Below are 16,578 nucleotides of genomic sequence, written 5' to 3'. Positions count from 1 at the left end.
GCAGAGAAACAGAGCTTGTTGGTAAAACTAAAGAGGCACTAAGTTTGGCTAAAGTTAAGTGGCAAGAATGTGACAGAGAGGGACTGAACCTAGGATTTTCTGTCTGCAAGGGCAAGGCACTAACTTTATGCTCAGGGAAACTGTTCTTTACAAGCCCAAAGTGTGACAAAAGATCCAATCAGTCAAACTCTCAACACCTGTCTTCACTGGCTTCAGTCACCTGTGGTAGTGAAAGGACAAATCAAACCCCTCATTCAACCAAACATCATTGAGAAAGTAAAACACTGAATCAGTAGTTGCAGCAGTGAACAAGATAATACAACATATGTATGGTCTATATTTACATCTGGGAAAATACTACAGTATGAAAAATGTGCAGATTTTGTGCAGATGTGAAGGTTTCAGTTATAGTCGGAGTACATAGAGGAGTGACCATGTGTTTGTCAATCATTAGCTGAGACTGTAAAACTGTAACTCCTCTGCAGTTTACATTTTGACAGCGAGAAAATATTTTTTTGATCCAGATGGACAGAAGATCATTTATGGCTCATAGGAATACCTTCAGGACTTTCAGGTAAGTGTTGTTGCATCACCCTCATCACCCACCATTTATCATTAAAAAAAATCAGATGCTCACTTACTGTAGTGTGATGATTATAAACAGTAAAGCACAAACTCAGATTGAAAAAAAAATGTTATAAGTGCTTGAGACTAAAATGAATGATTAGCTAACAAAGTGTCTTAAACTGGTAGCTCACCCTATACTAAGTTAGCTAGAACTATTTGGTCTGAGCTGGCCTTTCATGACCTCTAGGCTATGTATAGCTTTCAGCAGGCAAGAGGTCACACAAGAAAAAAAACAAACAGCCTGAAGGGTCAGAACTAGTTCTGATTTCTGAGTCATGAGATCTACCTAAGAGACCAAAACACAAAAGTTCTGGTTAGCCAAGTTTAGCATAAAGACTGGACACACAGACACACACAGTGACTTTGTGCAGTTTTCTAAAGTCTTGTTGTCACAGTGAGGTTGCCAGGTTTGGTATCATGTCTGTACAGAGGCCAAAAACAAAACCAGTGCCACTGACATTATTTGGCAGCACACACTGCAGCCAGAGATGGTCTCTTAAAAAAAATTTGAAACATGTATTGTAAATCAGTGGAATAGGTCTAGTGTGAAACCACTGAGAGGAATGTGTATGGCTTCATCTGCATGCTAGTGTGCATGCAGAGCCGCACTGATGAAAACACTGAGCTGAGGCGCTATGAGTAGTGAAAATCTCTCTAGTTTTGTGCTTGAGTGAAAGTACTCATTTAGTACAGCAGAGAAATGAATATATTTTTACCAAGATAAGACATCTTTGAGTGGAACAAGCTTTGACAGACCGCTTCACCCCATTTAAATTAAGCATGGCTGTTGACTTTAATTTCACAAAACTACAAAATTAATCCTTAGCCGCAGAAAGGCAACAGCTACCTCTGCCTCCAGAGACCAGGTCCAAGTGCTGGCCTGTGGTAGCATGCTCTCTCAGTCAAACATTAACAGACAAAAAGCAATCTCTGCCTGAGTTTAATTGTTCATCAACATGCAGCACAGTGGGTGTGAATTTAATTGGAACTTTGGCAGTTATGCAGAATATTTTGTTTGATACAGGCAAATAACATAAGGGTCCAGGGGAAAGATCATTTTTTATGATTCTTGAGTGTAATGAGTGTGTATTGGAAACAGTAGCTGTGCGGTACATCAGTCTGTGACATTGACATATCACTGTATCCCCCCCCCCCCCCCCCCCCCCCCCCCCCCATCCCCAGTGTCACGGCTACAGCCAACACTGTAATAAAATGCAGATGCACAGGACTTAGTAACAGCAGGTGAAGCAAGTTTGTTCAGTCTACTGTGTGTTATTATGTAAAGGCTTGTGGGTTTGTTCTCCCTCTGGTGAAGCTTCTGTTTTCACTGCTCAGGGGCTTTTAGTGCCTTTGTGACAAATCAACATAAGTGGTTTGGATTTTTTTGAGGTTTTATGTTCTCTCACACGTTTAAATCTGATTCTTTCCCCAAAAACTGAACACATACGGTTTAGAGAATGTGTTGCAACATGCTTTTTGAACTGAAGTGAGGAAAACGAGTAGCTGTCAGATACAGACAGGATTTGTTGCAGGTGGGTGTAAAATGCATTTAAAACACCAGATGTCCTTTCAGTTATTATGAATACAAAGAAAAGGTCCTATTACAGCCTCTGATAATAAGGGGAAAATATTCAGCTGCTTTAAGGAGCAGCAGCAGTTTCAGGCAGGTGATTTTTGGTTAGGAGTTCTGCTACTGTACCTATAGCGACAAACCGCACCCCTGTGATACAGGATCTCCCAGAGCTCACAAGCTCAGCAATAACTTCAAACTGCAAGACTGCATTTGTATGCTCAACACAGCTTAGGATCTTAGCCCAGGGCCATGTTGAATTCTCAAAGGAAGTTATGAGGAGCTGTGAGGACACATGATCAGAGACGATTGAAAACAAAAACATCCATCCCAGAAGTCTGAGGAGAACCCTTTGATCTCCTTCTCGTTAATTTCATCATCTTTATTGGAAGTTTGATAAACAATACTGAAACCAGTTAAAGATAGTGTGAGGGGAACAGTATTTTTTTCCCCTCCTATGTGAGTTGGAGGTCTGTCCTGTACCTGTTGTGTCAAAAAGCAAAAACAGTGTGTTGTATTGTGTTGTCTGGAGATGAGGGTTGTATTTGCATGTGCAGGTGAACGGTGCGTGAGGTGAAGACAGGGACCTGTCAGGGTCACAGTGTTTCATGTGAAGACAGAGGAGAGCAGTCCCACCACCTCTGGCACTGCTTGTTCTGGCAGACATGACAGTGACGTTTTTCGAAGCAAAATCTTTCCCGTGTTGCTGTGTATAATAAACTCTTTACTTAACTGAACATAAGTCATCTTCTTGCATATTCCTTTCTTTTGCACCTTTTTTTTGTGTCTGTCTGAAAATCAGACGCCTAGAATAGAAGGTATCTTTTCAAATAAAATTCAAATAGGCTCTGAGATCTCCTAATACAGCTAATTTGCTGCCTCCGACAATTTATGTAAGACTGAGTTCAAAGCAAAGACGAACCCGTCTCTGGCATTGTAAAGGTAACCAGCCCCCTCCAAGCAGCTCTGGGTGGAAGCAATAATACCAACCGGATATAGGGATAAAGTACGTTTGTACAATTCTCTTCTTCCCTCACTGCATGCTGTTCATGTGGAGGCAGAACAGACATGGTAATGAGGATATTAATAAAGGATGCGGATCCATTTTTAATGTTCCACTGGCCCCTTTAGTTTGAAACAGATTTTTATGTCCGTGGTTGAGTTTTCTGTTCAAAATCTCTGTATTACTGTTAGAGGGACTTGTGCATGTGCTATTTTTTGCCTGCGCAAGCGAAGTGCTGCATAAAACCTGCATACACCTGACTGTTTGTGTGTGTCTGTGTGTGAGTGAGAGATTGAGAGATGCAGGATCAGTCTTCGCTGTCTATATTTGGAAAACAATCCTCACGTAGAGTGAGTAAGGGGGGTGGGTGGGGGGGTTGGGGAGTAAGGAAGAAAGAAATAACTTAAACTTTATTATCCTGCAGGAAATTTGGTTTGTATCTAGGCACTGAACACTTACAGTAGATCACAGAGAAGAAAAGAAAAGGAAGAAACAGTAATGGCCGAGGTGAATACCAAATTAAAATCTAATTGCACAGACAGAATAACAGCCATGAGACCAGTATTTAGTAAACAGGGAAAGATCCTGATCCATCTTCCCCCTGCAACTGGTAAACAATGTCATGATTATCTGCAGTTATTAATTTTCAGCTAACTGTATGTTCAACTATTGTTTTTGAGGAACTGCATTCTCTCTCAGTGGTTTCCAAGCTTCCAATCTAATGTGTATGACAGTGAATGAACAGACACCTCACCAGAGTATGCTGGTATTTGCTTGCAGCACATATAGATAGACAGATATTATCATACTTATCTGCTGTTGTCTTGTCAGTTTCCCAACATTTATGCCTGTCAGTCACCACTGAGGAATCAGATTGGATTAAAAAGAAGGAGTTTAAAGAGAAAGGGGAAACCATAGCCCGCAATTACATGCAACAGCAGCAGCAGCAGCTACAGTATAATGTTAGAAGTGGCTACACACACACTCACACGTACACACACACAGCCATCTCTGTTCTCACTTTCGTCAGGGGAGAGACTCTCTTCTCTCTGCAGCAGACTTCTTCTCATCGCTCTCTCTCTCTCTCTCTCTCCCTCTCTCTCTCTCTCTCGCTTTGTTCATGCTGTGTTTGCTGTGCTCTCTGTCTGAAGCAGCGCCACACTGGAGCACTAATGAGCAGGCTGAGAGCAACCCAACACAGATCTCCCATCAGCTGAGGAGCAGCAGCAACTCTCACAGAATCTGAAGCAACGAGACAGAGGACTGATCTGCAGTCAGCGAGGAAGCAGCTGTAAAAAAAAAAAAAAAAAAAGAAAAAAAATCAAATGACAGCCCTGGGAGAGGCGTAGGAGAGGTCGTGAGGTGGCTTCAAAGGCAAATTAGCAGTCAGTTGAGAGAGTGAGAGGAGAGGATTGCTCCAGTGCAACTGTCGACCTTCTCCACACTTGGAGGCTGACCCCCGGTACACTTTCTCTTTCTGAAGAAGAAGGACCTGTCCCCTCCCCGAGGAGCTCAGCCATGGAGGAGACGCTCACCTGCAGCCGAAGCCCTTTCTCTCAGGTGTTTGGCCGCCAGGGTCAGCTCATGCAAGCCAGTGAGTGTTGACATCCACTTAAAGTCTGCAAAGAAATATCAAAATAACAAAGTTTTTATTTATCATGTTTGATTCTGATAGAGTTTAACTTGATATGATGACAGAAATTTAAATCTTTTAAAACTGTGATGCAAAATTAAGGCATTTAGGGAGACAAATGTCTGTCCCACTTTCAGCCAACAACCAGTAGGAAATAATATATATATTTTTTAGCTTCCTTTCAAAGCAGCTTCTAGTGCAATTTATCATTAAGGTCTCTCTATATTTTAATCATGTCACTCTTTTATCCATTTAAAGGGGCATTAATGTTTTTAGTATTGATATCTAATACATTTTGTATGGATTCTGTCTACTCTATTGAGAAATCACAGACAATTTATATTTTATACCACTTTGATGTAGCATGCTTTTATGAGATGTATGGGTTTTATATTTTGGCTTATAAATCTTACATAATACATTGTGCCACATGAGTTATACATGCAATTTGACTCAATGAGGTGTTAATGTTGATAGACTGTGATGTCTTTCTACACACAAGAGATTGCCAGGTGTGAAAATGTGTGTGTGTGTGTCTGTGCTAGTGGGTTTGCAGGAGCAGACCTCACCTTTCATCCGTATGGGCAAAATCCTTTGATCTCTGTCTGACCAAACATGCCACAGGTCTAAAAAGAAAGAAAAAAAAAAAAACATTCGTCAGCAGAATAAAATTAACATTCAATAATTGTACACAATAGCATATTAACCATAAATAACCATAATAACCATAAAACAAACAATATAATCCAGTACAACCATGCTGCAAGAAATGCCTTTGATAGTGTTGATCTGTATGATTTTTGTTGAGGTAGATATGTCCCCGTACTTCTTTATTAAATAGGGATGCATATTGATCTTATTCACTAATTCACATCAAGTTTAACAAGCAATTTTGCACCAAACGCTGCACCAACCCTACAAATTAATTTTTGTAGATTTCATCTCAGCAAACATGTCTGAGGCTGCCTAGTGAATTAGCAATGAAAAATAGATGATGTTTGCTCATAATTATGCTTATGTACTTTATAGGAATTTTTAATCAACATTTGAAGAGATGCCAGACACCCACAGCCGCCCCATTCAAACTCTGTCTGTGTGGGTGCATATACTGCGTGTGTATTATTTGAATGTGTGACTTGCTTCAGTGTGCATGGTATGCTTTGAGGTGCTGTGGCTCCTTTTTTTTCCAGAATCAAATCTCACAGCATGACAAAAATCTGCCTGAGGTGGTCTGTTTCAAGGTGTCACATAATTCCTAAAACAGGAAAAAGGCACCCTTTGGCCATGGCTGACCTGATGCAAAACAGAGTGAGTTGTGATTTCTCACAGGTTGTCTGCAGTTTAAGATGAGAGTATATACATGCTTGGATCTCCTGGCCAAGCGCATCCACTGTGGTGCAGATATGGATTTGGACTGTTTATTTCCCCCTTCAGTTCTGTTGCCATATGAGGCAGGACCTTGAGCTTTTTTTTGTTGTTGTTGTTGTTGTTGTGCACCTTGTCTGGTTTTATTTTCTCATTCATCAATAAAAATGGTTTGCTTTTAGGTCACTCTTTTGCAATAGGAAAGCAACGGCCTTCCCCTGGCCTTCTTCGACAATCGAAATGCTAGAGTTCTTTCAATGACATGACACAGAAACTTGCTGTTGCTATTTGTCCATTTGTTTGTTGGAGTCCTTAGTTGTCATCAGAATGGCTTCTGATTACAGTTCTTCTGATCAGAATGATTAATCACTTATCTGCTCATGCTCGCAGAGTGGAGAGAGCAGCAGGCAGGGTGACACCAGGAAAAATCAACAGACAGAAAACATGGCTGGTGAAGTGTTTGGAAGCATGTCAAGCTTTCTTTGTGCATTTTGCCTTTGGACTACTGCATACTTAAAAGCTATTGACACTGAGTGCTCAGTCTTTGTTGCACATTTATTTTACATATGCCCAAGAGGTATTATTATGTTCCTCCTCTGTTGCTTTCCCCCATTCAGACTAAACTTTAAAACAACTTGATGCCAAACTGTTGTGCTCAGTTTACAGTAGCTCCCCTCCAGCGCCTCCTTATCAGTCACAACATAGGTGAGAGTGCTGGATGCATTAAACCAAAATGCCACCACTCTCTGGTTGTGAAAATGACATTATCATTGCATGTGCTGTGGTGAATTACAGTCAGTCTTGCGCTCCCCAAGTTATCTATGCTCTTTGAAGCTTGTGCTGCACGTCTGCGATTTCGGATGTGTGAGAGAGGGAAGTGAAGGGGGAGATAGAGGGAGGGGAGGGGGGTGGGGGCAAGAAAGTGAGCAAGCTGCAAATTGTGTGAATAAGAGATGGGTGTTTTTTTTTTTTTCTTTTTTCTATTTTTAGCAACAACCTTACATACTGTTACACAGCAGCTGGAAGACTAATCCACCAGTAGTGCTGGCTCGCAATATCTGAACAGTAATTATAGGGGGATTTTTTGTTATCGTTGGCTGTCACCCATCATTGGATCAGAAGTCCCTCAGCTATATGCAAAGGCCTGCCTGAATTGCAGAGAGAAAATCCATTACATGAGTGTTGCACGTGCCCAAAGACTTGAATAACCTTCTGGTGGTACCCTGGCAGAATAAATACTTGACAGAATTTATTTTTTTCTCATGCATCACATTCACGTGGCAGTGCCAGGTGCATAATCCTGCTACAGTTCTCTTGCTCCCCACTGGTGGTGTGATTTGTTCTGTGTTCAGCATTGTGATGTGTTGTCAGAAATTTTTCCGCAATCAGTGCTCCCGCCTGTCAATGTAGAGCGACAAATTAGTTTCCTGGCTTTGAAATAGTTAAAGTATTTGGGAAAGGTTTATTTATTTTTTTATTATTCCATTCTAGAGAACTATTTCTACCGCCCGTCCCTTGTGTGCTATTGTGCTATCAAATACACTATAGATTTTTTCTCCTTTAATAGAAATAAAAAGACTGTGTTCCTCTTGAGGATCAATTCCCAGCGAAGCAATGTCTGTTTAAAAGGTCAATAAGCAAGTGTTTACTGCTCAGTATAAGAACATTATTTGAAACACACCTGTAGGGTGTTGATGGAGATTGTGGATCAATAGTATTACTTCACCACAGCCTGAGATTTCTAGCTCTCAAAACTCAGTTTAAACAAAAGCTTCCTGTTTTCTCATGTCTGGCATTGTTTCTTGGCCCAAATTCCAGGTTTCAAACCCCATCAGTCTGAGAATAAATCAGCATGAAAAATTATTAACATACAACACTCACTGTGACGATACTTTACTTCTGTTTGCTGTGCATTTCTTTTTTTGTTGTTGAGGTGGATACATTGTGTTTAATGCTGCTGTGATACACTGAAAGAAATTTCTTTCAGCTTTCTTTTCTGCTGTGATGAAAGACACAATGTTGTCATGTCATTTCTGCTTACAATACATTATTTATACCCATATGAAGAATAGAATAAGTGACAAAGGAGAACAAATACATATTACTTTAAAATATGATAAATAACATCTGTGTGTGCAAAAACAGATCTGGACAGAATGTGACAGTGTGTTAATGCATTTTTTTTTATTATAGCTGTGTTTCCAATAAAACAGTGAAATTATGACTTTCAGAAACAACACAAACACTGATGGCGAGAATATTTTCAGTTTAGCTGTCAAACTTTGAGAGTATTTCCTTTCTTACTTATCACTTTACCTTTGAATATCCTCTTAATACTCAATAAACCGTTGGTAAATCCCTGCTCAGGAGAGAGGTGAACGTGATTTGAAATTTTAATAGGTAGCCACTGCAGGTGTCGAACATATTTTGGTCTCCTTTGAACTGATTAATTCCTCTCCTTCTTCCACTTATGTTGTGGTTCCAGCACAGTCACAGATTCCTCACACCTCCATACCCGGTGGGCTTTCCTGTGGTAAGAGATTAGCTTCATGCTCCTAGTGTTGCTAATCATGTAGAAGGAGTCACGTTGCAAGTGGTTTGCTGGTATAGTTGGTGTGTGCACCCAGTGAAGTAACATCATCTTTTTTTTTCAAGTGCCGAGTCATGGTTTTGGGCTGTTTTTCACGATTCTCATTTATTTATTTTATTTTTATTTTTTTCTCTAAAGGAATGCTGCACTAACTGTGATTAATGCACAGTCAATGCACAAGATCTCTGCACTGGCACTATCATTCACGCTATGATTCCCACTATCTGCTGCTATTAAAATAAAATCATGTGACCTAATTGAAGAAATAAAGCCACAGGAGATACATTATCACTCAGCCAGATTTCATATTATCTCACAGTCTCAGTCAGTGAGGGAAAAATATTTCACCACACCAAGAATTATTCAAATAAGTGACATAGACCAGAATCATGACTCCTAGCTGACCTTGAATAGAGATTTGGATACTCCTGGGGATATGTCAAACTTACTAGTATATGTACAATATTCAGTATAATGTATCTTTATTAATATTTAATTCCTATGAAATGTATGTGTGTTAACATCATACCAAGTGCACGGTCTACAAAGAGCATGACTAATCTTGCATTCCTCAGAAGACTGTTCTTGTGCTCACAAACACACAGCAAGGATAAGGATGTGGTGTTTTCACAATCGCTTCTCTGCAGTATTTTGGCTTATTGCAGCATAACTCAGATAATATTATTGAGACTGTAACTTCAGTAGGCTTTTGTGCAGCGAGCCCATTTTCACTTCAGTGGATCTTTGGTATTGAGTCGGATTTAACTTTAATTTTACGCCAAGCATAACTTAATTACAAAAGCCGAGGTCTACCTCACAGGAAAAGTAAGAGATTATGATTGTGCAATATGCCCTGATGTACTTGATGTCTAGACCTGTTTTTGACTGGTCAGTCATAGATGAATGCCGGTCATCCGTCTGCACCAGTGGGCCCACACTTCCTCACATGAGTGAGAGACCATGATACTGCCATCCGTGAGGCTAAATCCCAACGGGGCATCAGAGTCACATGTGAAAAATAAAGCTTAGCACCATGTTCACCCAGGCACACACACAGAAAAATTATTTCTTTGGAATTGTACTCAAGTAGAAGATGGATGCTTGAAACTCTTCAAATGTTTCCTCAGTGGCAGCAAAACACCTGGTGTCAAGTTGTTCTGGGAATCGTTTTTATGGCAAACGTCCTTCTTCTAAGTTTATTATTCAAAACTCCACACAGAGGAAAGCTGCTGTCAGGGCAGTTATTTGAGTTTAAGCTGCAGACCATGGGACACCTGGTGCAGTCTAAAAAAATTTACAATGCCAACCCCCCTCCTACCTATTCCTGTGCTTAGAATTGGACATCTCCAGCTTCCATTAACCTTCAGATGAATGAGCGTGCTGTCAGAGGAGCCTGATTGAAAACAGAGTTTGGGTCAGCAAGCTCTGTCTGTGCATTCCCTCTCCTCATCCAACTTGTCCTCTCTTCTATCCTCCACTGAACAACCTTTCTAATGCAAACTTTGTGTGATAGCTCATCTTGTCACACATGGGGATCATTCTCAATACAGATTACATATATTTTACATTTACATGGAGTTTCATACATGCAAAATTTGTTTCAGTAACATTGAACTTTTTCTGCTTGTTGCCCCACTCAGTACCATTTATTTTGATATGTGCATACACTTTGAATGGCAAATCAAGGCATGGATGCACCATACTCACTGCATCTTTTTTTTGCCATCATTCTTGCTGATTTTTAGGTCAGTCTTCTTGGTACCACTCTAGTATTAGCTGATGCATATATTTTACAAATTCAGCTTTCTTCCACAGTTCTTACAATGCCCACTGTTCACTGAGAGTATTGTTTCCTGTCACTTGTGGTGTTAGGCACATTCATCTACTCTGCATCTGAGTGCAATAATGTAATTTGCTACCTTTTGTGCCTGAGTTGCATCAGAATAAGTTATTCCTACCTGATAAATGTGTAAAAGCAATACAGTATTGTGTTACATTACAAGGCAACTGAATAATGGCCACTTTTTGTGAGCTTTGGATAATCAGAAAAGTTTTTATTATAAAAGGAAATGGGTGAACAACAAAAAGTACAATGTCTGCGTTATATTCTTTTCTTTGTAGACACAATTACTGAAAAGGGTGCCCAACAAGAGACCTCATTGTGATTGCTCTACTTTCTAATGAAGAAATAGTCCCTACAAAAATGTTTTTCCTCTTGATTAACTAGAATAACAGGAATATTGTACCTGGCAACAGATTGCTGTTGAATTTTAAAATTGAAAGCCATTTGTTTTTAGTTTTGTGATCACCACTGTATTAGGAATGGCCTAGTATAGGGTAGCCTAGTATATGCATGGACCACCCTTGATCTGTTTGCTTCTCTCTTACTGTCTATGCTCTCGTATACAGTTAGTTACAACCAAATAAAGCTGCTCTCATTACTGACCCTTACTAACCCTAACCCTAACCCAGTGGTGTAACTTCATCACTCAGTCAACTCTGTCACTCATTCACTCAGTGACATTCATTCAGGGATGTTGCACAAAAAAAACACACACACACTAAGTGAAGACAGAGGGAACTACAACTATAACAGAGGTTAATCTTGATGCTAACTAGCCCTTCCAGCACCAGGAATCAACTGACCTGCATCTGGTCCAGCTAGTGAGTGCTTGTTTTCCAAGCTGAGTTTTGTGGCCTTCGCTAAGAATTAACTAACACTACCATGTAGCATTGATTTGAACAGTGTAACCGTTTGTAGAGCTCAGTGATCAATATCTTGCTAATTGCTAAGAGAATGAGTGCCACTTTGTGTTGTTCAGTTTTGATGGTGTTGACAGACTAAAGCTAAATTAAGATGGAGAAGTATGGTGAGTTATTCACAGGTGTGCAACGAGGCTTTGATTTTCTTCTGCATCTGATTCAGTTTCACTGATTAAACTCTATATTGGTGCGTATAGTGCTTTTGAGTACAGCTTTTGCCCAAGTGCAGCCCAAATGTTTTTGCACTGGACATCAGATATTTATGTATTTGTTGGCACGCAGCATGAATTTCATATAGCCTGTGAGTATTGTGGTTTGGGGAATCCCTGCTGTATTCTGTGGTCGATGGATACTGCAGAGATGGAGAGGCCAGTAGAGAGTTGGCATTAGAGCTGGAGTTGGTGTGTTTCTCTCCATGTTTGTATGTTTGTCATCATTTATAGATGTGTGTGAAAGAAGACTTCAATTTACATTGCTGGAAAATATAATGATTCCCGTTTGCTACCATTGTATGATGGAGTACTTGTAGTTATTTGTGTTTCTGTGCACATGGAAGTTTAAGGTGACATCTCACTCACCCACTGAGTTATATTGTATTGCTTTTTGAAGCAAGGACTTAAAGTAAGCGGGTCTGAATTTGTTAAGACATAATTTATAGTGTTTAATAATACTATGAATGCAGAGGGACAATTTGAATTAGACTCATATCAAATACTCTGATGAAAGGAGCTGAGTGAAAACCAGGGAGTTCTCTAAAAGATTATGGATTACTCAATCATTTCAATAAATGTAATTAAAGCAGTGATTGCCGGCAGGTCATCCTTCTGTTTTTGAGAATCATTTAAAATTTTGGCTCTTGAGTAAGTGTGTGACATTTTCTGCATTGTGCATATGGTTATTGAGCTCTTGAAGTGACTGAATGAATGTGTGTCAGTTGCATTTTGTTGCTGATACAAGCGGCACTCATGTTGCTGCACAGGTGTTGGCAACAGAATCCAACATAAACAGTGCACGCAGAAACTCACTGCGCCGTAGTGACTCGATTTTTGTTGGCATAAGTGGGCGACTGGTGTACAAACTGCCGGTCGGCTCTCAGCGGTTCTGTGATTATCATATCAGCCAGCAGTGATACACAGCAGCACCACAGGCCGGCCACAAGCCGGCAGGTCTGGATGTTAGTCAATACTCAGGCAGCAGCAGTGGCAGTCAACTGCAACCTCTCCTCCTAAGCCATTGACTCTGATCCATAAAGCATAGTTGTATTTCATCCGTTTTTGTCTGATTTTTGTTTTTTTTAAGGTTTCCACTGACTAAATGATACAAGATTTACCCCAATTTCCTGTTTTACTTTTTAAAAAAAATTTCCACAAACTAAGCGCTATGGTGTATGGTTTTATTAAAGTTAAATGGTGATATTCAGTGTTAAAGCTCTCCCTAACAAACAACAAAAACTTAGCTATAGGTCTTTTTCACAGGAGACCTTTTGACTCATCACAGCAGGAAAAGCACCAGTGTAGCTACTAACAGGGAATGTATAAATGGATGCGTTTAATTGTATTAATTACACCTGTGGAGATCCTATTACAATGTGTCAAAATGTCTGCCTTGAACAACGATTTCTTGTCTAATTTTACACATTTCTGTTCTGTCAGACAGCCCTTCCTTGGTGGTAGATGTACTATAATTTAGAGCTGCAGCTAATGATTCTTTTCTGCTGTGTCATCAAGTGCCTTGTTCTGTACAATCCACAGTCCAATGATATTTAATTAAACATAATGCTTAGACAAGGAAAAGCATCAAAATTTCAGATTTAAGAAGCTTACACAAGAAATGTTTGGCTGTTTTAGTTAAAAAAGAAATAATGAATGGATTATCAAAATAGTTGCCAAATGACATTCTGTCACTGACTAGTCTTTGCTCTGCTATAATTAATGAAATAGAATCTAGACTTCTGAGAAAGGAAAGTTTAAATTTCCGCTTTACGTTTGCTGAACATTTGATATATATTGGCACAGATTTTCCCTAAAGTCTATGGGAGAAGACCCAGAATACCAAAATAGGTTTTCCCGTTCTGCTTACAATACAGTCAGGGTATTCAGATTAAAACTTGAAGTGTCAGTTTGACTCTGTTTGAGTGATCATTGAGAGTCATGCTGTATTTTAGAGACAAACAGTTTCCCTTCAGGGTTTTCTGCAAGGCAACTGTAATCCTCGCTAATCACCGGAAATTGATTATGTTTGCAGTTGTGATTGTTTTGAAACGTGTTTCATATTCTTTGGTATTCAGAAGACACGTGTTTTCTTTCCCCTGTTATTTTTTTTCTGGTGGCTGCATTTATCTGCAGCGGCAGGTGGATGATTCGTCAGCAGCAGCATGTGATTCTTCTGCCAATCACGTCAATCCTAGTCTCTAATCCCTCACTTTCCTGCTTCTAAATCCTTACTTCAGGCATCTGTGCTCTCTCATCTAGACAATTCATCTGAGCCAAGCTTTCCTCTGTGAGACAAGAGATTGTTGATGAGTGATTTAGTTCAGACTTTAATCCCAAACACATACAGGATTATAGAACAAGTGTTGCTCATTTGAAGTGAAGCAATAGCACTTGCTGTGACTTTGACAACATGAGGTGGGAACTTTTGTAGTTCTCTTGTGGTAATAGTTATTTAAGAATATACCCAGACTCGCTGAATAGAAGTCAAATACATTTTAATAATAATAACAAACAGTCCATATCCGTGGAAGGATTACTGAACAGGCTTACCGGGCACACACCCAGGGGTCTGAGGGGTCAGAGGTCTCACATGTAAAATATTACAGGAAGAGACAAAATGACCACAAAGAGACACAGAAGAGATGACCACCATGACCCACAAAGAGATGCAGAATGACCACAAAACAATGCAAAACCACCACAAGGGCTTGCAAAACATTTGCAAAGGGAAGCAAAACAACCACTAAGCACAGCAAAGCATGATCACAAACGACACAGCTGTGTGGCATGTGGTCTTTTTTTATTTTGTCTCTTTCCGTGTGGGGGTCTTGGGAACCTTTTACATGTCTGTACCCTGGGGCCCATTGTGTCATGTCCAAGTCACAATTAGCTGGCGTCTACTTCTTATCAGGATCATTATAGGACTAGTATGCCAAATATTTACAACAGTTTCATCTAGTAAAACAAAGAACTCTGGGAGATTTCCAAACGCAAATTGATTTGTATAGCACACTCTTCAGAGTCTGTAATATCTTGTCTTTCTTGATTTACCCACTCAACTTAGACACTGTCCCAAGAAATCACATTAACAGATAATATTAGCTGTTCCACCCCACTCTTTGTAGTACCAACGCCGAAAGCAGAGAGCTCTGTTTTTGTAATGTTGTTTTTTAAAATGAATAAAACTGCATCACAGACTAAAAGGACTACACTCAAAAATGATGTTAAGATGTTTAACTCACCACAGTAGTTAAAGAAACAACCATAATGCAGCCCTTGGCTTATAACAGTGTGTTGGGAAATGAATGATGAAATCCAAACGAAGGCCAGGGGCTGAAAAGCTTTTGCCTCCCGCTGTGCATTCAATAAGCATAACATACAATATTTTCTATTTCAAAGAAAGTTCCCTGTTTTGATCCTAAATGTCACTTACTATCCCCTAGAAACTCTCAACATTTAATTTAGCTCGATAAAAGCAACGAGAGAGAACAGAATCTGCCCATATCACCACAAATAACCCTAATAAACATAAAGAAAACATTATTCCTCACTGAATGTACAGAAAGGCTAATGAAAGAATGAAGATGCCTGGTCAATATAGCGACCACAAATATAATTTTCCTTTTCTCAGATATATTGCTTATTATGGATGGTGAAATTATGCTCTCATGAAATGTTAAACATTAATTAAAACCTGAATACTCAATTAGGGCTAATTGAATAGTATTTATCATGTGTCAGCTGCAGGACATCAGACAAAGAGATAGTAAAAATGATGTACTACATCATCTAACCAAGGTTAGAGGAGTATGTTTCATTCTCCGGATGTGGGTGGAAGCTTAAAATCTCACCTTCCACTGTAATTATCAGAGGCCCTGCTGCCTAAGGGAGTAATCTCACTCTAGCTGAGGTGTTAGGATGGTGCAGCACAGCAGGCTGCAAAACCACACAGAGCTGTTAGACTGAGCTGACCCCAAAAGATCGGTCAGGTCTGAACGGTTAAGTAGTCAGTGCTGGCTCAACTGCAAGTTCCGTGACGATGTCCAGAGGAATCCAAACTTAACGTGAGAAACATCTCCAATAGGCATGTGAAAAACTTAAAGGATCAGTTCAGCAAAATAAATTATGTATTTTTAAAAAAATGTCCTCTCACTTACTATCCGGTTAGGCAGATAGTTTTGGTGTAATTTGTAATTTGTCCAGGTTCTGAGATTAGATTCCTTTCACTAGAGCCGTTTTGCACTTAATAATTACTCTTTAGATTAGAGACAATAAACTGACATGTAGCGAACTCAGATATATCAATATTGGTGTGTCACCAGCTAAGTAATAGAAGGCTGCAGCTAACAACTGCTTCAGCACTGATTAAACTTCAGAGTATTTCATTTGTTAATTCAAAGATTATTTTGAAGAAGTTGAACCAGAACCAATTATTAAAATTTTCTGTTGATTGACTACAGTGTTTATGTTAGTGTTCCCTTCCTGTCAAGAAGAAATTTAAAGGTGGATATCTTGAAACTTGGACAAGAAAAGCTACATTTTACCGCTAGCACCAGAGGAATGTAAAAAAGAAGGCTTTTTTTTTTGGTCATTTGGGTGAACCAACCCTTTAACGCTCATTAACACTTTCCTGTTTATCACTAGATGATCTGTGCACTTGTTCTTCCAGACCATGTCTTTGTAGGTAACTATGCAAGAAATAACAATATAACACCATAGTTTAATGAGCCTTTCCTTGAGTTGTTAGTGCCATTCAAATCTCATTTAATTAGACACAGGTCCACAGAAACCCTTTCATTAAATGGAAGTTCCCCA

General features: G+C 39.6%; 1 protein-coding gene across 2 annotated transcripts in view; it reads left to right on the top strand.

Moving 5' to 3' along the window:
- Positions 1-484: 484 nt before the first annotated feature.
- Positions 485-16,578, top strand: part of kazna (kazrin, periplakin interacting protein a) — a 188,027-nt gene continuing 171,933 nt past the window's right edge. The window contains exons 1-2 of one of the 2 annotated variants that reach the window (XM_041061890.1): positions 485-574; positions 4,352-4,794. In XM_041061890.1, the coding sequence (XP_040917824.1) occupies positions 4,719-4,794 (76 nt within the window). In that variant the 5' untranslated portion in view covers positions 485-574; positions 4,352-4,718. The remainder of the gene's footprint in view (positions 575-4,351; positions 4,795-16,578) is intronic. The other variant, XM_041061916.1, reaches the window with a different exon arrangement.

The sequence above is a fragment of the Toxotes jaculatrix genome, chromosome 2 (assembly GCF_017976425.1).
Source record: "Toxotes jaculatrix isolate fToxJac2 chromosome 2, fToxJac2.pri, whole genome shotgun sequence".
NCBI classification, from domain to species: domain Eukaryota; kingdom Metazoa; phylum Chordata; class Actinopteri; family Toxotidae; genus Toxotes; species Toxotes jaculatrix.
Note: the sequence above shows the minus strand (reverse complement) of the source record. Positions and strands in the feature narration are given on the sequence as shown.